This window comes from Rhinoderma darwinii, chromosome 11 (genome assembly GCF_050947455.1).
Source record: "Rhinoderma darwinii isolate aRhiDar2 chromosome 11, aRhiDar2.hap1, whole genome shotgun sequence".
Lineage (NCBI taxonomy): Eukaryota > Metazoa > Chordata > Amphibia > Anura > Rhinodermatidae > Rhinoderma > Rhinoderma darwinii.
The window spans coordinates 36478208-36500623 of record NC_134697.1 but is presented as its reverse complement, the minus strand read 5'-3'; the positions used below and the strand labels follow the sequence as shown (position 1 = coordinate 36500623).

Sequence of the window (22416 nt, the reverse complement as noted above, 5' to 3'; positions counted from 1 at the left end):
CCATGTTAGATGGAAACAGCGTAGCTTGCTGAGCTACACTGTTTCTGAAACTCCCATAGAAGTGAATGGTAGTTATGGAAAAATCGTAGCACGGCGAGCTACGCTGTTTTCATTTAACATGGGTCGAAAATCACAGGCTTCAACGGGAACACAGATAAGTAGAACGGGGTTTAGGGGGCCCCGTTGTAGAGAAAAGTGTGTGTCCCAGAGGTGGGACCCACATCTGACATATCCTGTGGATGTTATAAATACCCCTGATGGGAAGACCCCCTTTAAAGCTGAAATTTCAGGTTTGAATCTAGTTACAAGAATTTCCCATATTGCCTCTGCCCCAAGTCAAAATTATAGGGCGTTCAGGAAACTCAGATGTGTGTGGTTTGCAGGGACCTTGCACCAAATGTGTAGATTAGCTATCCTGTGCTTTTCTTTGACATGGAGGGGACATTTGGCTCCTGGCAAAACATTTTCTATTGCTAAAAAGTGGGTCTGAAAAATTCTACACATGCTCGACTCCTTAGCCACCAATTTGTTCACCATGGACCAGGGTGTGACACCTGTGTCAGCTTTGAAGGCACAGCTAAATCAGTCTCTGCAAACAACCACCCAGATCTGAGCTTCTTATACTTTGCAATTAAAAGTATATAGTGGAGTTAAGCTTTTAGAATATCTAACTTGGTGTATATGGAAAAAAATAATAAAAAGAACGTTATGAAGTCCGATGAAGTGAGCGAGTGCAAAAGACTCCAACAGCACAAGTGTTCATTCATATGTTGCCATCAGTCACTGCCTGACACAGATCACAAAATAACATTTATTAAATCAGTGAGAACTAAATAGAAACCAGGACAGAAGTAACAGCGCAGGAATTGTTTCAGCTGAGCAGCTGCTATATGACATTGTGTAGTGCACACAGTGCTGCCATCTACTGGTCACAGGTGAGATATAAGCAGTAAAAAAATACCTTGGCTTCACTTTCAGAGTCTGATCTTCTCCTCTTGAATGTATTTTTTGTTCTGGGGATGAGATTTGCAGACTTTGGAATAATGTCTGGTTTTTCCGTATCCTCTGGGAGAAGGGAAAGCTCCAAGCGTTGCTTTTTTTCTTGAATACTACAGAAAGGAAAAAAAACACATGTTATAAGTAAGTCTCTTCAGCCATCGAATACTTCCCTTTCTGTCAAAGAACTACTTACGTCAGAATTTTGACAGTAAGAAGGGTTCCTTCAGAGATATATGAGGCATATGTTTGGGGGTCTTTCTTAAACTGAATGCGGCCAACAATGGAGCTCGATAACCTGAAATACAAAAAAAGTATTACTGATCGGTCGCCATATTTAGTTAACGGTCTATCAAATACACGTGCATGCCAAGTATATACAAAGAGCAAGGAGAAGTAAAAAAAACCTCACCGGAAAAAAATTCCTTTATCTGTAATTGACTCAACAAAACCTGCAACCAACTGTCCTTCCTTCAGGCTGCCAACGGAAGAGATTTCTTTATCCGTCACATCGTTCACTGACTCAGGACATATCCTACGTGAAGAAAGAAGGCAAGAAAAATACACACAGCGCTTCACTTGTAAGAGAAACTTCAGTAATATTGCAGCACTTTAAATTATTACCTGGCAACAGGCACTGCCGTCAGCGGGTGACTAGACAAACTGCTTTTACTTGTGAATACCAGCATAGTCACTCACTACTCTATAGAGGCCACGGCACAATCAATGGGGAAAACGGACATAATTAATTTGCTTACCGAGAATTCCTAAGGGACACCTCAATCGTCTTTCCAACAGAAAGTACATAGCACCTGGATTAGAACCAGAAAAAAAAAAGTTATTAATGCAGGATTCAGCTAATAAAAGTATACAATAATTAAACTTGCAATAGAGACAATCCACATTGGGTACTGTAACCACAAAGGGGAACGTTGCCCATCTATCTATACAGGACCCAAACACTGTAGACGCCACAGTTATGTTGTCTGTATTGTTCCAATAGAGAACGCGGGAGCTTTACTAAGAAAAATGGAACAGAATTCTGGCACAAATTGCTCTAGCAAAAGTGCCATGCGCCAAATTTATTATGTGTTTTAGAAACTTTTTGCACCTTTGAAAGCTTAAAAAAAAAAAAAGTGTCTGCAAATGGAGGTGAGGCATAGAGGAGTCCTAAAATGTCAACTACTGTGCAATATCAGCCGTCAACTAGTTTTATCCTGTCTAACTTAATGAGTCTCTGTCACCAGATTATAAGTGCCCTATCGCCTACATAATCTGATCGGCGCTGTAATGTAGATTACAGCAGTGGTTTTTATTTTGAAAAACGATCATTTTTGAGCAAGCTATGAGCAATTTTAGATTTATGCTAGTTTCTTAATAGACAACTGGGCGTGTTTTAATTTTTGACCAAGTGGGCGTTGTGGAGAGAAGTGTATGACGCTGACCAATCAGCGTCATACACTTCTCTCCATTCATGTCCATTTATACTCAGCACAGCGTGATCTCGCGAGATCACACTGTGCTGTCACATACACCCACGTTAACTTTACATGAAAGTGTGTGTTGCAAAACTAGAACCACTGCGAGTGGGTTTCCTCTGGGTTCTCAGCTTTACACTCACACCCAAAAACACTGATAAGGTTGGTTTCCTATGAAATAGACCCAGTGTGTAGGTGTGTGATGGAGGAATTAGATAGTGAGCCCCATTGGGGACAGCGACTCCTGTGAGTGATGGAAATGTCTGTGCAGCGCTGTGGAATAGGTTAGTGTTATATAAACAGGAAGTAAATAAATCTCTCTAACCTTACAAACATCCCAGTGGCAAAGTCTTTCACAGAACTTTCAGCATAGCAGTCTCCCAAATGAAAGAGGCTGGCTTTTCCGGTCTTTCCAAAAGGCAATGATATTTCTAAGCCAGAGGTTGGTGTTACAGTCTTCACACAGCCAATGATCACACAACCTTCAGTCAGAGTGTGCGTGTCTACAGCGAGAAAGAAACAAGTGAAAAAAAATGTATGTTTGTACTTCCGCAAAATACTTTTCTTGTTGGATTAATTGGGGGGGAGGGGGGGGGGGGAAGAGTGGACACAGCATCATAGGTATATGATCTTGTGATCTTGACACTATGATAGTAAGAAGAAAAAAAAAAAAGAAAACATGTTGGTGAATCCCGTGCAGGTTATACCACTTACATAGGCCCTGGCCTGGGCTGATCAGTTTTTGCAAAAGCAGGAGGAGGAGAAAAAAGGATCCACATGAAGAACCAATTAGAAGAAGAAAAAAAAAGCACAAGAAAAACAAAAAAAAACAAACACTTTCTGACCCCGGGAGAAAACAATCAACCATAAAGCCCTGGGTCCAGGATAGCCACAAAGAGGGCGTGATCTGTGTCCCTCAATTAATCCAACGAGAAAAGGATTTTAGGGCAAGTACAACAATCCATTTTTTTCATTAATATCATTGGGGGACACAGCACCATGAGACATCCTAAAGCAGTGCCAGAAGTTGGGAGAAAACCTGCCATGCAACCTGCCTAGCGCACAGCAGCTTGAAGTATCTTGCGGCTCAGGCTTCAGAGAATGCCATAATGTGGACCTGGTAGAACTTGATGAAGGTATGTACCGAAGCCCAGGTGGCAGCCTTGCAGACCTGAGAGACTGATGCTTGATGCCGTACCGCCAAAATGCACCGACAGCCCACATGGAGTTTGGAAAGGGAGGAATCTTGCCCTTGGACCGATAAGCTTCCATTATCACAGACTGAATCCAGGGAGCAATGTTCAACTTGGATGCCTGTAGACCCTTTGCGAAAACCCTTGAGAATCACAAATAGGGACAGAAGGCCTCGGTAGCAGCAAGGTAGATCCCAGGGATGAATGGGTAGGCAGAAAGGGGTGGGGGGTCGTGTTCGCAATAAGACACACCCTGCAAGAAAATTTGAATAAATCTTCACCTGAGCGCAAAACGCTTAAGTATGCTGGAACAGAATTGACAGGTCAGAATCCGGGCCTTTTAAACAAGCCAACCAGAGGCTTTGCTCCAAACCAGACTGGAAGACAGATGGAATTTTGGAAGCGGAGCACATAAGCAGGTATATGCTGCGCTCCTCACACAAGCAGAAATAGGTCCTCCGAGTTTATGAGCCTTCAGCATGGTTTGCATGACAGATTCAGAGAGACCTGGAAATCTTAGAGCCTCGACTAAAACAGCTAACCCTGTTAAGCGCAGCGGAGGTAAAATGTGGTGTAATAGCGGAATTGGGTAAAAGAGGTAGGGCTGCTGGGGAGGCGGCCATGGAACATCCACGAACAGGTTGAGGAGATCGGCATACAAGGCCCTGCCAATCCAGAGGTATGCGAACGGCTGGCAGGTCTTCAACTTTGACTCGTTCGGGAATCCAAGGCAGGAGAGGAATAGGGAGAAAGGGATAGAGAAGTGTGAACCCTTTCCACAGAGTGACAAAGGCACCCACCACGAGTGCAAGTGGGTCTTGAGCTCTGGTCACGTAGGCTGGAACCTTTCGGTTCAAATGGAATGTGAAGAAGTCCACATCTGGAGTCCCCCACTCATGCCATATTTGGAGAAAAACCTCCTGGTGGAGATACCCATCAACCGGGTAGTGTCTATTAAATGAAAAATTCTGCGGCTTAATCATCCACACCTGGCACGTGAACTGCTGATAAGGCTTTCACATGGTCTTCAGCCCAACAGACAATCCAGAAGTACACCCACATTGCTGCAAGGCTTTAAGGTGCACCTCCTTGTGATTCAGTTAAGCCGCTGTTGAATTGAGAGTCTGAATCCGGACTGGATGGCCATGAAAGGAGGTGGGTGGTTCAACGATAAAGAGCTAGGAAGATGGCCCTCATCTCTAAGAGATAGATATACAACGAGACTTTCTCCTTTGACCACAGGCCCCGAATCGTGCAGAGTGAACACCGCCCTCCAAGCCTATGAGGCTGACGTTCATCAAGATGACCAGCCACTTGAGGGGTAGGCAGGACAAGCCTCTAAAGAATTGCAGGAGCAGATCTCTGTGGACCTGTAGAGGCAGAAGAAGATTTGTCCCAATGAGAGGCGATATTACCTTTGTGAAGACTCTGTAGGCAGTGGCGAGCCCAAAAGAAAGGGTGATAAACTGAAAACGCAGAGACCCTACAGCGAAATCAAAGGAAACGCTGGTGAAACCTGGCAAAAGGTATGCAATGGTAGGGATCGCATGTCTATGGAAAATAAGAACTCGCCCTGTTCCATTGACGCGACTGCCAACCGAACTAAACAAATCAGGTTCTTTAGGTCCAGGAGAGACTTGACTGACTGTCCCTTTTTTGAGAAGAGAGAAAGAGAGAAAGAAAGCGAAAACGAGAAAGAAAGAAAGAAAGAAAGAGAGAAAGAAAGCGAAAACGAGAAAGAAAGAAAGAAAGAAAGAAAGAAAGAGAGAAAGAAAGCGAAAACGAGAAAGAAAGAAAGAAAGAAAGAGAGAAAGAAAGCGAAAACGAGAAAGAAAGAAAGAAAGAGAGAAAGAAAGCGAAAACGAGAAAGAAAGAAAGAAAGAGAGAAAGAAAGCAAGAAAGCAAGAAAGCGAGAAAGCGAGAAAGCGAGAAAGCGAGAAAGCGAGAAAGCGAGAAAGCGAGAAAGCGAGAAAGCGAGAAAGAGAGAAAGCGAGAAAGCGAGAAAGCGAGAAAGAGAGAAAGAGAGAAAGAGAGAAAGAGAGAAAGAAAGAAAGAAAGAAAGAAAGAAAGAAAGAAAGAAAGAAAGAAAGAAAGAAAGAAAGAAAGAAAGAAAGAAAGAAAGAAAGAAAGAAAGAAAGAAAGAAAGAAAGAAAGAAAGAGAGAGAAAAAAGGCCGCCTCCTACTCGATGAGAGTACTCGACATTTGGTTGTAGCAGGCATAGGGGCCCTTAGACAAGTCTGCCAAGAGGGCTTTGGTTTAAAAAAAGGATGGTCTCATGGTATCTGGAGAGGTGAAGTCACGAAAGTTAAAAAAAAACTAAAAAACTCAAGAGCGTTTTGATTATTGCGACGTCTGGGACGATTCTGAGTTGTGAGTGAGCGCTTACCTCCAGTAGCTTATCCTCCTACATCTTGAAAGAGGAATGCCAGTTAGATCTTTTCTGGAAACAGAGTTTGCCACCTATCGTTTTAGCCAGATAAAGCAGTGTAAAGAGACAGAGTTAGCGGCTGCTATAGCGGCAAAGCAGGCCGACTCCAGGAGGCTTCTGTGAAGGGAATACTAGCCCTTTTACAACTTCACATAGGAATTTAGAGGTATGGAGAAGTTGCGAAGCAAGATCTGCCAAATATGTGATGCTCCTGTGGAAATGTTCTGTTGTAATTATCAAAGTGCAGGCCTCGCTAACCTAGGAGCAAGTAAAGCCAGGCGCAGAGTAGACCTGGCTGCCACAAAGGCTGTCTTAGAAGTCTCTAAGGGATGCTGCATCCAACAGAGGGACCATAGCGCTCCTAGAAAGGCATGACACGTGGGTGAGCTGATGGGGAGACTGGCCACTTATTCACCAGATTCTCAGACAGCTTATCTTTGGAAGCGTCGTATCCTGCCGAGAGTCCGAGTAGACGGACTGATCCTGGATAGGAGGAGTTTGACTGCAGGAGCTAGCTGCTGAAGAGACTGCAGTGTTCAGGAGACTGACCGCTTGGAGCTGCTGTCTCTGCGTCTGAACAGAAGGATTTCCCCTATTGAAAAACATGTGCAGCAAGCCAGAGGAGGGAGAAGGTGGAACCAACTACTCTGCTGAGAATAGTAAGAAGAGACAGGGGTAGAGGTCATACTCATCTGTCAAACATCTTTGGTGTGCACAGGGTCACCCCTTCGGTAACCTCGCACAGACAGTGGGGTTACCGGAATAGTAGTAGGGCCTTTAGGGTGACCCACAAGAAGGAAGATAGAGAAGCAGCTTGCCTGGTACCGTCATGGAAGCGCGACTGGCTTAGCGGTCCAACACACTTGCAACCCTGATGTCGTAGGTTAGAGGGAGAACAGGAGTCTTACCCCCGTTTCCATCACCACCTGTAGGGAAAGCGATAAACAGGTAGTGTCTGCCTCCTACAGACGCTAGGCTTTAAGTGATTAGCCCAGTGCATGTGAGAGGGATATAACCATATTTAATTTATCCTAGTGTCAAGCCTAGTAGCAGGGCCTCATGGTGCGGTGACCCCCAAGGATTGTAACACGAAAATAAAAAAATTAATGGTGTCTGATCATATTAACAATCACCAACATTTAATGATATCTAAAGAGAATCTGTCATAGAGATGGTCTTAGCTCCATCTTTGGATCCGGCAGGATTGCCTACACTGCTACCTTTGTCTAGTTTGCTACAGTGTATCAATCACTGTGAGTCATCTTTTACTTTTTGGAGATCCTTAGCTGTAAACGAATTGGTTTGGGTGACATCAATGTTTATCTTCAGTTGGTTTTATACAACTTCCATGTTTATACAGTTAGGAAATACGTTCTGAAGGTATTACCTATCAGTGACAGAGAGAGAGTTTTGGGGGAAAGACCTGTTCCGACCACAGTAGCAGACAATGCTTGCCCTTGCTTGAAATGCTTTTCTGGCCGCTTCACCACCTGCAAAAGAGAATGGGCAGAGGCTGTTGCTGAATTTGTTTTTATCTATTGGAAGACTCGCATGAGGGGTGATAAATACATACCTTAATGGACTTAGAAAGAAGGAGTTGATCAACTCGCCCACGCATCTCAGGAGTAACATCCACCTCAAGATACTGCTTCTCATTATTGTACTGTAGAGTGGAAAGAATAAAAATTGATAAAGAAGTCTTTGTGTTTTGCATTATCAGAACTGAATACGGAGTGGGGTCAAATCTTAAAGGGGATTTCTAGGACTTAAACACGGATGGTCTTCATTTATAGAGGGCTTTTAAGAATTATTTGGATAAAGTCATTAGCATTTAATTGATGGGGGATCAAACCCTGGGACCTGTGCCGCTCAGCAGAATGAAGGGGCTCACTCCCATTCTCTTGGAGTGCAGCGGTCCCTTCAATCATCTGATCGGCAGGGGTGCCGACGGTCGGACATGGGATAGGCCATAAATATCAGACCAAGGATAGGCCATCAATATTATAGTCCTGGAAAACCGCTTTAAGAAGGTTGTACAGATTTAGAGAAACATGGTTGCTTTCATCAAAAACCGTGCCACACCTGTCCACAGGTCGTGTGTGGCATCAGCCTCATTCACTTCAATGGAGTTGAGCTGTAATACCCGACATAACCCATGGACAGGTGTGGTGCGGTTTCTGGAGAAAAGTAGCGATGCTTTTCTAATCCTAAAAAAAAAACCTTTAAGGCTTTACAATCTACTACTCTCACTAAAAAGCTACATTTTACATCTCCCAGAAATCTAAAGATATGTGATTCTTTCAAACCAATTGGGTTGACAGTATTCCAACCATTGATTTCCCAAGATAATGTCAGTTCTCGCAGTACAGGATGGATTGGTCTTCTATTTTATCATTAATTAAGTACTACCAGACCCATGGTGTATATTACCTTGGTCACATAGCAGGTCACCTTCACCCCAGGCAAGTACTTCTTCGCGGGTCTAAGTTTTGGAATCCTCTTCTTGGTGTCCATTAAACTATAAAATAAAAAAAGTCATGAGAAGCTGTATTCCCATCTTACACATTTATGGCACATCCACAGAACCTCTACGACCCTTCACCTACTACATTAAAAAGGGTCAAATCTGGGTAAACATCTGGAACAGAATTTGAAAATTCGGAGCATTGCATAAAATGTTTAGCAGCAAGTGAATGAAATCACTCGCTTGCCTGCTACGGTCTTCCGCTTGCAAATTTTCTGCCCGTAAAGCTGGACAAAAAATTCTGCTAAGTGTGTGGGTACAGAGAGCAGTAAGAAAGCAGCTTCTTTGCTTATGATGGTTTAGGGTGTCCATACTAAATGTGATGGTTCATAGATTGCGATATTGTATTAAATATATTCAAAGAAAACACCTAGATTTAATGGAAGGAGGTTCATGGATGTTTGTCAGTACATTTTTGCAAAGGACAGAATTTGACACCCCAGGACACTCACCGGGGAAGGATACTGAGCTCCAGAAAGGACTCCATCAAATGTGGGTGAGTAATTGGCAGGTATCTGTCAAAAGTAGAAGCCAGAGAACATTACACAACTTATGTATATAAATCACACAGTATTTCCATGTATTTTATTTTTATTATTTTTACAAAAGGCTCTAACTACCAGCCTAAAGAATTTGGAGTAACAGATAGGAGTGATTCGCTCTCCCTCTAGGTCTATTCATCGAAAAAGGATACCAGCACAAGGGAAAAAACGTTCCCCTTACTGTAGGAACCATTACTATTATTAACCCCCTACATAGAATGGTATGATGTGGCACAGGTCTGGTTTTCTTTCTTACCCAGGAATATAGGTCAATTACTTAAAAGTAACCTGGTTCTCATGCTGCTACCCTTGAGTTTATACATTTATTTTCCCCCTACCCAGCCTATTCCACAGCTCATATACAGTCGGCTCCAGACAAATTTGAACATTGACACAATCAAGATGTGATTGAAGTGTAGACTTTCAGCTTTACCCATTTATGAACTATAGCCGTTTTTATTTTATTTTTTACAAAGTCCCTCCATTTTCACAGGCTCAAAAGTCATTGGACTAAATTATACATACAAGGATTATTTTTAATACTTGGATGCAAAACCTGTGCAGTCGATGACAGCCTGAAGTCTGTAAGCCATGCCCCATATGCTGAATTTCCTCCCTTGGGACGCTTTGCCAGGCCTTTACTGCAGCTGCCTTCATTCACTGCTCGGTTAGGCGTCTTTCAGATTTTTTAGTTTTCTCCTCAGTAAGTGAAAAGAATGCTCAATCGGGAGGAGGTCGAGACTGACTCAGCCATTGAAGAATAAGGGGATTTTCTGAGTACTCACCGTAAAAGCCTTTCCTCCAGTCCATTGGAGGACACAGCCCAGGGGTATATGCTGTTGCCACTAGGAACTAAAAAAATTGTTGGCTCCTCCTTCAGCATATACCCCACCTACAGACACTGCGCTAATTCAGTCTGTCAAAGTATAGGAGCACGGCCCGCAAAATGCAAAAGAACGGACATGTTCCATAATTTTCTGAACATTTCTACGGCACAGACACCCATCTGTAGCGCTACGGAAAGGTGTCCACGTTCAATGAAAGTGAATGGGTCCATTTTTGCGGACACCCAGCCATGAAATTGCTTATCACTCAATTGTCCAATTACTTTTGAGCCTGTGAAAATGGAGGGACTATGTACAAGTGGCTGTAATTCCTAAACTGTTCATGCAATATTTTTATTAAACCCCTTGAATTACAGCTCAAAGTCTACACTTCAATCACATCGTCATTGCTTTGTTTCAAATACATTGTGGTGGTGTTCAGAGGCTAATTGTTGAAAACAATGTCTTTGTCCAAATACTTCTGGACCCTATTGCATACACTCACACTGCCCGCTCTCCTATTTTGTTTTTAAACTTTGCCTTGTGCGGTTCTGCCATCCCCCATTTCGATGGAATGTCTATAATTTGACTGAAGTGTACTTATCGTGAATGATATGTACCGTCCCATATTTATCCCTAGATTGCAGTTATCTTGTTCCTAACATTGTGTCTCAGTGTTGCAGATAATCTCTTTTTTTTCTATAGCACTTTCCGATGCCTGCAGATTTGGAAATTAAACCCATTAAAATTGGTAATATAAAAAAAATAAATAAATAAATAAATACAGGAGAGCCGATTTCCAAATGCAGTTCAGTGCAACCCACAGCAAAGACATTTTTTGCTGGTTTGGGTTGACATACACTTCATGTAAAGAATTTACTAGAGATGTGGTAAGATAATGGAGGGGTTTAGAAAAGTGCAAGATAGTCCAAAGATATTTAAAGGCAGGAAAGACAGGGACTGTGTCTCTCCTGCACCTCAATCACTTGCAAGTGAAATCTATAACACACCGAATGACTCATCTTGGTAGCCAAAAAGACCACTGGAGATGACAGACATTCACTCAGCAGTGGTCAAAACAAAATACCACTTACCTATGTGTCTTCACATCTCGTCCTCCTATTACTCGACAGGTTATGGTCTGCTTAGGCCTCAGCTTGGATGTAGGGAGGAAACCCTCAGGCACATCTTCCAATATCTGAGAGGCATGGATAACACCAGCTAAACGATCGGTAACAGAGACCATTACACAAGTAGGCTTCACACATTTTACAGTCGCTGTGACCACTTCGCCAATGGTGGGCTTTCTTTCCACAAATGTCATTGCTTTACAGAGTGGTCTTTCTGCTTTAGTGGTATGACGCAATGCTAGGAAAAGTCCATATTCATCAGCACGTGCACTCTTTATAGTCACCAAGATTTTCTGTCCAAAATTTAATTTTTCTGAGTCAAACCGGAAGGTGTCATTTAAGTGACATGTGAGCGGGATAGCTGCAAGATGAGCTGTATCTTCCAAGGACACAACCGCAAATTCTTCTGCCACATGCTGCACCACAGCAGAATGTGATGTACCTTCAATAACCTGGCAAAATAAACAGGTCATTTTATTTGGTGAATTTAAAAAGGTAGTGTAGACAGGAACTAGTGGAAATGTTTAGCATTTTGAAGGTAAAGAATGTCTTATATTAATCCTAAGTATCTAGTTAAAGAGTAACTGGACTTTCCGAAAACTTTTCATGTGAAACATATCAAAAGATTTTATTGATCGGGGTCCGGAGACTCCCACCATATGAAACGAAGGGGCAGTATCGCTCCACTGAGTGCTCTGCACCTTTGGTTGTGATCAGTTCTCTTAGTCTTCCTGAAGATGGGCTCACGTAGGACGTCTATGACCCGTCTTCAGCCTAATGAGGAGCGCAGATCGCAGCCGAAGGTGCAGAGCGTTGGGCTGAGCAGCTGGACTCCCACATATCAAAACTTTTGAAATGTCGCTATGACATATCACAAGCATTCTGAATACCCTACTGGTGGAAGGGGCTTCTGTATTTGTTCAATAAAACTATGGGTAATGAAGGTTCAATGCTCTATACTAAGACAGGGGGAGGGAGAAAAATCTTCAAGAATATAATAACTAGGACCTAAACAACCACTTACTGTGTCTTTCAGTCTTCTCAAGAGAATCTCATCCACAGAGACGTGAACATGGGACTTCAGGAAATCAACATGTAGAACCACAACCTTTGATTTTTGTCCTGCAACCAAACTTTTTGCTGAAATGAAACATATGGGAAAATATTTTTAAAAAACAAAAAAAAACAGTTTGCCAAAGCCCCCCTATACATAGTAGTAGTTGCTTAAAAGATTTGAGTTTGTCTAATACATTAACAAAAGCACAGGCTATGGTGTAAGCATTTCATATAGCCAAGTCACAGCCTCATAAAAAGGTTCCCAGAATCCAAATCTTATAGCAAATTGATATCACTATACCCACAAACCTTAATTATACATTATCATCCTCTTGGGAAAAGGTTTTAAATTACCTTTATCCTTATGTTGAGTTGCAGATATTTTATGGGCACCAGCGATCTGGCCAACACTGAACAGAACTGAATCATCCTCTTGCACCGTCTCAACTACGACGGTCAGTTTCTTTCCTGGGACTAATGAGTAAAGATTCTCACCATCCCCCAGACGCCCTAATAAGCAAAAATAAGACCATTAAGAGAGTCAGAAAGACCGCACCACTTAATACAAAGTTAACATTACAGAATGTCCCTATCACTATGTATATACCCATATAGATATAGTCACACATCTCGTATCTTGGATTCAAATAAAGAAGAACAGTAGACCGAGTACAGGCAGTATTAGGGTTGGGTGATTAATCAAAATAACGTGAATAATTTGCCCTTTCAATGTGCCACCTTTTTAGCTATTGTTCAAACTAGTAAAATCGAATTACAGGCTATATAACCCAGACCTACGTCTTTAGTTTTATAGCTAATTTAGCTAAAGTAAAACATTTTTTTTTGGGGAGCACGACCATCCAACCCTAGGCATTTATATACAGTAAGGGGTCTAGGATACAACATGCTCTCTTTTTTTCCCTGTTCATTATTAGAAGCCAAGATACGAGATATCTATCTATCTCCACACACACACACACACCTCAATTAATTAGATCATCAAAACGATAATTTATTTCAGTAATTCAATTCAAAAAGTTACTCATATTATATAGATTCATTACACACAGTGATCTATTTACAGCATTTTTTCTTTTAATGTTGATGATTATGGTAACAGTTAATGAAAACCCAAAATTTAGTGTCTCAGAAAATTCGAATATTATATAAGCCCAATTTCAAAAATAATTTTTAATACCGAAAAGTTGGCCTACTGAAAAGTATGTACAGTATATGCCCTCAATACTTGGTCGGGGCTCCGACTCTGCATGAATCACTGCATCAATGCGGCGTGGCATGGAGGTGATCAGCCTGTGGCACTGCTGAGGTGTTATGACTATCAGCACCTCCATAAAGCTTGTCAGTAGAGCGAATCATGAAGTGCTCTAAAATTTCCTGGTAGACGCTGCGCTGACTCTGGACTTGATATAACACAGTGGACCAACACCAGCAGATGACACGGCCCCCAAACCATCACTGACTGTGGAAACTTCACACTGGACCGCAAGACACTTGAATTGATGCCTCTCCACTCTTCCTCCAGACTCTGGGACCTTCATTTCCCAATGAAATGCTAAATTTACTTTCATCTGAAAACAGGATTTTGTACCAGTGAGCAACAGTGTTGGTCCACTGTGTTATATCAAGTCCAGAGAGTCAAATGTCCAGGCAAAAGATTAGGGTCATAGGTAGGGTGTTTCTAAAACCGGGAAATACCGCATAATAATTAGAGAGCTGTCTTGTTATGGTGGCACAAGCTGGGCACCACATATTGGCATATCTATGGAAAAAATCCCATTTTCACTCTGCAACATCAAGTGCACACTAATTTCTGCAAAACGCCTGCAGGGTTAACATGCTCACTACACCCCTAGGTGAATGCATTGAGAGGTGTAGTTTCCAAAATGGGGTCACTTCTGGGGGGTTTCCACTGTTTTGGTCCCACAGGCGCCCAGAAACCAATCCAGCAAAATCTGTGCTCCAAAAGCCAAATGCCGCTCCTTCCCTTCTGAGCCCTGCCGTGTGCCCAAACAGCAGTTTATGACCACATATGTGGTATTGTCGTACTCTGGAGAAATTGTTTTACAAATGTTGGTGTTCTTTTTTTCCTTTATTTGTAGAGAAAATTTGAAATTTTGAGCTAAAGCCCAATTCTAATAAATTCTATGAAACACATGTGGGGTCAAAATGCTCACTACACCCCTAGATGAATTCCTCAAGGGGTGTAGTTTCCTAAATGGAGTCACTTTTTGGGTCTTTTCATTGTTTTGGTCCCTCAGGGGCTTTGCAAATGCGACATGGCCTCCGCAATCCATTCCTGCTAAATGTGATCTCCAAAAGCCAAATAGCGCTCTTTCCCTTCTAAGCCCTGCCGTGTGTCCAAACAGCCATTTATTACCACACGTGCGGAATTGTTTTTCTCCCTCAGTCCTTGTATAATAAGAAATAAAACACGCTAAACCTACATTTTCTTTGAAAAAAAAAATGTCGATTTTAAATTATCGCAGCCTACTTCCAATAATTTCTGCACAAAAACTGAAAAATGGATTAAAAATGAATTTCTGCAACAAAAAAAAATGAAATTTGTAAATTTCACCTCTACTTTGCTTTAATTCCTGTGAAAAGTCTAAATGGTTAAGAAACTTTCTAAATGCGGTTTTGAGTACTTTGAGGGGTGAAGTTTTTAAAATGGGGTGACTTATTGGGGGTTTCTATTATATAAGGCCCTCAAAGCCACTTCACATCTGAACTGGCCCCTGTAAAAATAGCCTTTTGACATTTTCTTGAAAATGTGAGAAATTGCTGCTAAAGTTCAAAGCCTTGCAACGTCCTAGAAAAAAAAAAAAGGATGTTCAAAAAATGATGCCAACATAAAAGTAGACATAAGGGAAATGTTAATTAGCAACAATCTTGTGTGTTATAACTGCCTGTCTTACAAGCAGATACATTAAAATTGAGAAAAATGCTAATTTTTCGCTAAATTTGGGTGTTTTTCCACAATTAAATATTGAACGTATCAAACTAATTTTGCCAGTAACATAAAGTCCAATGTGTCACGAAAAAAACAATCTCAGAATCACTTGGATAGGTAAAAGCATTTTGGAGTTATTACCACATAAAGAGAAACAGGTCAGATTGAAATGAGGCCCTGTCAGGAAGGTCAAAAGTGGCAAAAGAAGGAAGGGGTTAAAGATAAACTTGTCAGGTCAGGAGCGCTGATAGGTTATTTAGTACTTAGAACTATGCCATTCCTCTGTTATTCCTCCGGGAAATATAAGACTATCCACAACTGGATATTACCATTACCCTACACACGCCGACAGTGTCCAATCAGCGCCGACAGTGTCCAATCCGTGCCGACAGTGTCAGACTGAAGGGGTATGCCCTATTTACATAGGGAAAAGTGATGCCTAGTTGTCAGTGTATTCACACATTTCCAGGAGGAATACCAGAGGAATGCTATGACGCAGATGATTTATTAAAGTATTTACTAAAACAGACATGCTCAACAAAAAAAAGTTAAGATAAAACTATAACCAGCAAAGCAATTAGAGTGTTGTGAAAACAAATCATCATACCATCTCTGTTAATAAGACTTCTCGCGAGCTGCACTTCACTGATACATTGGCGCAGCCGTGGAAAGCTCTCAGCCGAGCGGTTATCAGGGGCACATTCAGACATCTTTAGGGTCAGGAGGAGGCGTTTCTTCTGCTCATCTAGGTTTGTTACCTTGGCAACCACTGTCTGACCCACCGCAATATGATCATGGATGTTCGTCACAAACTTGTCACTGATATTCTATTCCAACAAGGTATAGTGTTAACACAGTTGTGAAATAATAAAATAAAAAAAATATGCGAGAAACGAAACATCACTGAAAAGATTAGAGCTTAATTTTAGACTTAGAATGATTCATTACACCCCCTCCTTCCTTGTAGATGAATAATACATTTATAACAAACTACCCATAAACCACACTTGACTGCTCTCCTAGTTCTATCAGTTCCTGGGAAAGTTGGGTTACTTCAAATATGGCCACCACTACAGCTCCCAAATTTTAAGCAGCACATCTGCCTGTGTGAAGTTCTGCATAAGAACCCAATAAAAAGATATATGAAATTTGGGCCACAACTGGAGATGCACTAGAATTATATTACATTATATTGGATATGCTTACACCAAATGGCCTGTAAGAGATTGTACCGGAATCGACAATTATCCCCTATCCACAGGAGAGATAACTGCCTGACCGCTGGGGGCCCCCCACTAATCACGAGAACAGGGGACCCAAACTCCCCATTTCACTTCATGCGCCCGCCGCACCAATTAAGATGGGATGGACGGAAACTGTACGGAGCGGTGGTCGAGCATGTGCTCGGCTGTTTCCGCCAGTCCCATAGACATTAATTGTAGCGGCGGGCGCATGCTTGACTGCTGCACCATTCTAGCTTCTCCTCGCTGCGGTTGAGTAGTGAGGAGGTGGGTTTGGGATCTCTGTTCTTAGGATCGGTGGGGGTCCCAGCGGATGAACAACGATCACCTATCCTTTGGTACAGCCCCATTGAACATGTTGAAGTTGTCAATAAAAAAACAAAAACACAATACACATACGCATTGCAAACCTGGTTACTCACCGATTTTGGGACCAAACCAACCAACCCATATGGCAGTTCCACAAAGACTCCGAATAGCATTATGTTTGTCACAAATCCAGTGAACATCATCCCAATCTGTATCTCTGAGAAGTCCTTCACAACTGGTTCTTTTTCCATGAATGAGATGAGGGCAGGTTTCTTAGTTAGTATCTGAAATGTATCGTGAAGGATTAACCAGGAGAAAGAAAGTTTATTAATAAAAGACAATTTGGAGCCTTTGGTTTAAAATACGGCATAACCCCGACTTCATGCTGGCATACATTTGGTAGGTTCGCAGTAGGGAACAGATAGATGGCAATATGACTGCAGGAGAAGACTACACGGTTTCTTTGTAGTAGGTTATCAAAGAAGCACATAGATCTGCACAGGAGCATCGACACATTTAAAAGAGATTTTCAATAAAAACTATTTGCAACCTTCCTTCTTTTTAGATGTAGTGGAGCAAAAAAAGGACACATCTAAAGTGAACGGAGACTTCATATTTGACTAAAGGGGTTATCCGAGATTTTAAAAATTGTTGGATATTTCTTATAGATTGGTGGGGGTCCAACTCTCAGTACCCCCACCGATCAGCAGTTTAATTTTTGTTCATACTCTTGTACACGCCATTACTTTCGTAGAGGCTGAGAAAGGTATTGGAGCGCGGTCCCATTCAAGTGAACGGGACAAAGCTGCAGTACTTTGCACAGCCGCTATGAATGTAAGGCTGGATTCACACAAGCGTGTGCGTTTTGCGCGTGCAAAAGGTACGTGTGTCAGCAGCATATGATGCGTGGCTGCGTGATTTTCGCGCAGCCGCCATCATTATGACACTGTTTTTATGTTTGTAAACAGAAAAGCACGTGGTGCTTTTCTGTTTTCATTCAGTCTTTTTACTAATGTAGCGCGTATCACGCGCGGCACACGGAAGTGCGTCCATGTGCCGTGCGCGCTGTTTTCACGCACCCATTGACTTCAATGGGTGCGTGCTGCGCAAAAAACGGGAAAATATAGGACATCTCGTGAGTTTCACGCAGCGCACATACGCTGCGTGAAATTCACTGACTGTCTCAACGGCCCCATTCATTAACATAGGTCCGTGTGACGCGTGTGAAAATCACACGCATAGCACGGACGTATAACACGTTCGTCTGAATAAGCCCCAAGTCTAATGTAAATAAAGCTCAATCATTGCATTATGAAGAAATGTAAGCATTTCCTCATTCATTTTAAAGATCTGTGTTTGCCGTCCATACAGAAGGACATTCTTGTTTACATCACTGGCTAAATACCCATATAGGCCTAATAATTCTCACAGCGGAGGCTTGGCTGCAATTGTAACCAGTCTGGGGAATTATCATCAACATCTCACATCAGCAGCACAAATCTCTCTCCTCTTCAGACGGTTTACAAAAACGTATCCGTGCAGTGAAAAAAGTATACAGGTCGTTTAACACCTTAACGAACGCCCACTGTCTTTTGACGGCAGGCGATGGATATCCTTAGTCTACAGGGACGTCTTTTGGCGTCGCTGTAGGAGAGGCTGATGAGCGCTCATCCTCTAAGCAGGAGCTGTAACTAACAGTTCCTGATCTTAGAGCAGCCTGCTGAATACAGCTGGGGGTCGGAAAACATAAGTACCCTAGAAGTTTTAACCCTTTGATCGCCGCGGTCCATGACCGTGGCTAAATCAAAGGGAGCTCCCGGCTTTGATCTAGTCATCGGAAACCCAGTGACGTGATCAAACACCGGAGAATCCCTCTGTAGTCAGCCCTGGGAACCTACAAAGGACCCCATGGCTGTCTGTTCAGTTTGCCTGCTTTTAAGGCACACTATGTGTTGCCCTAATAGCAGCCTGTGTCATAGAGACACAGTATGATGTATTAGCATACAGGAGTATGCTAATACGTTACAAGTAAAAAATAAAGTTATAAATAAAGTTATCCCTTAACCCCTTGCGTACCTTCGACGCAATAGTACGTCGCTGGCCGCTTATGCCAGCGTACCTTCGACGTACTATTACGGCGCAGGAATAAACTGTCACTATGTGAAATCACATAGTGACAGAACAGCGGCGGCAGCTGTCATTGACAGCTAACCGTCTCTGCTACCGGCCTGGGGACCAATTAGCAGTCCCCAATGCCGGCGATTGCTGTGATTGGTCAGTCTCTGAAGACTGACCAATCACAGCCGTCTGTGACGTCGTCTGCAGGAGAAGGCTCCTGTCACTTTCTCTGATCTCCTCACTTCTGTGAGATACGTGAGGAGATCAGAGAAAGCAGTGTAAAAAAAAAAACACTATTTTTATTAACCCCTTCCCGAAAATGGGCGTATAGTAACGCCCTGAGGATGAAGCGGGCACAGGAGCTGTGCTCGCTCCATCTTCATCGGATGTCGGCTGTAATATACAGCCGACATCCCACTGCAACTACAGCGATCACTGTCCTCTCCGATCGCTGTAGTTTAACCCCTTAAACGCCGCTGTCAATAGCGACAGCGGCATTTAAGTGATTGATACAGAGGGAGGGGGCTCCCTCTGCACCCCATTGCCCCCCCCCCGCGAAAAATCGCGGGGTTCTGATGGTTGCAATGGCAACCAGGAAGCCTAGCAACGGCTTCCTGGTTGCCAGGTGCGGGAGCCTATTAGGTCCTGCCCAAGGCAGGACATAATAGGCTCAACTGTCAGTTGTAAAGTGACAGTTACAATACACTGCACTACACAAGTACATACAGAAGTAGTGCAGTGTATTGTACAGGGGATCAGAAGATCAGATCTTCCAGTCCCCTAGTATGTGTAAAATAAAAAGTGAAAAAAAAGTTTTAGATAAATAAATAAATACAAGTTTTACGTAATAAAATCAATAATCGTCTTGTTTCCCTGATCAAGCCCTTTATAATTAGAAAAAAAATGAAAAAAAAGACAAAAACTAGACATAATAGGTATCGCCGCGTTCGTATCGGCCTGACCTAAAAAAATATCATATTATTTATCCCGCACGGTGAACACCGTAAAAAAATACCATAAAAAACAATGGCAGAATTTCCTTTTTTGGTCACGTTGTTGCCAAAAAAATTGAATAAAAAGTGATCAAAAAGTTGCGCGTAGCCAAACATGGCACCAATAAAAACGGCAGTGTGTCACGCAAAAAATGTATGTACTCCGCACAGATTACATATGCCCCCACATTATAAACTGAAACACCAGTAAAACACTAAACAAAACTACTACCAAGCAAAATCTGCGCTCCAAAAGCCAAATGGCGGTCCTTCTGGGCCTGGCAGTGTGCCCAAACAGCGGTTTATGACCACATATGGGGTATTACCGTACTCTGGAGAACCGCTTAACAATTTATGGGGCGTATGTCTCCAGTGGTACAAGCTGGGCCCAACGCATTGGGCACTGAAATAGCATATATGTGGAAAATGTCAATTTTCAATCTGCAACATCCACTGTGCACTAATTTCTGCAAAACCTTTGGGGGTCAAAATGCTCACTACACTTCTAGATGAATTCCTTGAGGGGTGTAGTTTCCTAAATGGGGTCACTTCTCGGGGGTTTTCACTGTACTCGTACCTCAGCGCAAAGCAACATGGCGTCAAAAACAAATTTTGTAAAATCTCCACTCCAAAAACGAAATTGCACTTTTTCCGTTTAGACCCTTGCCGTATGTCCAAATAGCCGTTTACAACCACATATGGGGTATTTCCGTAATTAGGAGAAATTGTGTAACACATTTTGGGGTGTCTTTTCTCCTGTATTCCTTGTGGAAATGAAAAATTCTGAGCTAAAGCTACAGGTTATTGGAAAAAAAAAATGTTTTCATTTTCACGGACCAATTCTAATAAAATCTATAAAACACCTGAGGGCTCAAAATGCTCACTACACCTCTAATTTAATTCTTTCAGGGGTATAGTCTCCAAATTGGGATCACATCTGGGGAATTTCTACTGTACTGGTACTTCAGGGACTCTGCAAATGCGACATGGCCCCCAGAAACCAATTCAGCAAAATCTGAGCTGCAAAATCCAAATGGGGGTCCTTCCCTTCTGAGCCCTGCTGTGGGTCCAAAAAGCAGTTTATTACCACATATGGGGTATTTCCGTAATCGCGAGAAATTGCTTTACAAATGTTGGGGTGCTTTCTCTCCTTTATTTCTTGCAAAAATTAGAAATTTTTACGTTTTTCCAGAAAAAAAGTAGATTTTCATTTTCACAGACTAACTCCAGAAAATATAGCAAAATACCTGTGGGGTCAAAATGCTAACTATACCCCTAGATAAATTCCCTGAGGGGTGTAGTTTAAAAAATGGGGGTCACTTTTGGGGGTTTCCACTGTTTTGGCACCACAAGACCTCTTCAAACCTGACATGGTGCCTAAAATATATTCTGAAAAAAGGAGGCCCCAAAATCCAAGAGGTGCTCCTTTGCTTCTGAGGCCTGTGTTTCAGTCCATTAGCACGCTAGGGCCACATGTGGGATATTTCTAAAAACTGCAGAATCTGGGCAATAAATATTGAGTTGCATTTCTCTGGTAAAACCTTCTGTGGTACAGAAGAAAATGTATTACATATGAATTTTGTAAAAAAAAATGAAATTTGAAAATTTCAGCTCTACTTTCCTTCAATTCCTGTAAAACGCCTAAAGGGTTGAAACACTTTCTGAATGCTGTTTTGGATACTTTGAGGGGTGCAGTTTTCAAAATGGGGTGTTTTATGGGGGTTTCTAATATATAGGGCACTCAAAACCACTTCAGAACTGAACTCGTCCCTGAAAAAAATCGCTTTTTGACATTTTCTTAAAAATATGAGAAATTGCTGCTAAAGTTCTAAGCCTTGTGAGGTCATAGAAAAATAAAAGGATGTTCAAAAAACGATGCAAACATAAAGTAGACATATGGGAGATGTTAATTGTTAACTATTTTGTGTGGTATTACCATCTGTTTTACAAGCAGATGCATTTAAAATTGGAAAAAATCATAATTTCTTCATATTTTCGCTAAATGTTGGTGTTTTTCACAAATAAGCAATGAATTTAATCGACCAAATTTTTCCACTAAACTAAAGTACAATATGTCACGAGAAAACAATCTCAGAATCAATTGGATAGGTAAAAGCATTCCGGAGTTATTACCACATAAAGTGATACATGTTAGATTTGAAAAAATGGGTCTGGTCCTCAAGGCCAAAATGGTACTCAAGGGGTTAATGGGTTTTAAAAAAAAAAACAGTTGTTATTTTGTATAAAATATATTTTATTGCCCCTACAGTAAATAAAATACACGTATTCGGTATCTAAACGACCGTAATAACCTGAAGAATTAATCGGGTTATTTAGCGTGAACGGGATAAAAAAAAAAAATGAAAAATGACGCAGAGAATCGCTTTTTCTTATATTTTTCCACTACCTCTAAACTATGAAAAAAATAATACAATTTCTCCCACATAAAACAAGGCCTCAGACGGCCACGTCAATGAAAAGATAAAAAAAAGTTATGGCTGCTGAAATGCAGAGATAAAAACTGAAAAATGTAGCTGGTCATTAAGACGTTTTCAGGCCCGGTCATTAAGGGGTTAAGCACAGAGGATTGTTTATACTGGATACAATTGTAGC

At 41.9% G+C, this 22416-nt stretch overlaps 1 protein-coding gene across 2 annotated transcripts in view; it reads right to left on the bottom strand.

The window, feature by feature from the left end:
• PDCD11 (programmed cell death 11) overlaps positions 1-22416 on the bottom strand; it is a 42650-nt gene that overhangs the window by 6000 nt on the left and 14234 nt on the right. The window contains exons 16-29 of one of the 2 annotated variants that reach the window (XM_075841088.1): positions 16807-16977; positions 15751-15970; positions 12527-12682; positions 12141-12256; positions 11081-11568; positions 9073-9135; positions 8527-8614; positions 7670-7759; positions 7484-7586; positions 2800-2977; positions 1755-1808; positions 1409-1531; positions 1193-1294; positions 962-1109 (exon numbers count right to left, since the gene is read on the bottom strand). In XM_075841088.1, the coding sequence (XP_075697203.1) occupies positions 962-1109; positions 1193-1294; positions 1409-1531; positions 1755-1808; positions 2800-2977; positions 7484-7586; positions 7670-7759; positions 8527-8614; positions 9073-9135; positions 11081-11568; positions 12141-12256; positions 12527-12682; positions 15751-15970; positions 16807-16977 (2100 nt within the window). The remainder of the gene's footprint in view (positions 1-961; positions 1110-1192; positions 1295-1408; positions 1532-1754; positions 1809-2799; positions 2978-7483; positions 7587-7669; positions 7760-8526; positions 8615-9072; positions 9136-11080; positions 11569-12140; positions 12257-12526; positions 12683-15750; positions 15971-16806; positions 16978-22416) is intronic. The other variant, XM_075841089.1, reaches the window with a different exon arrangement.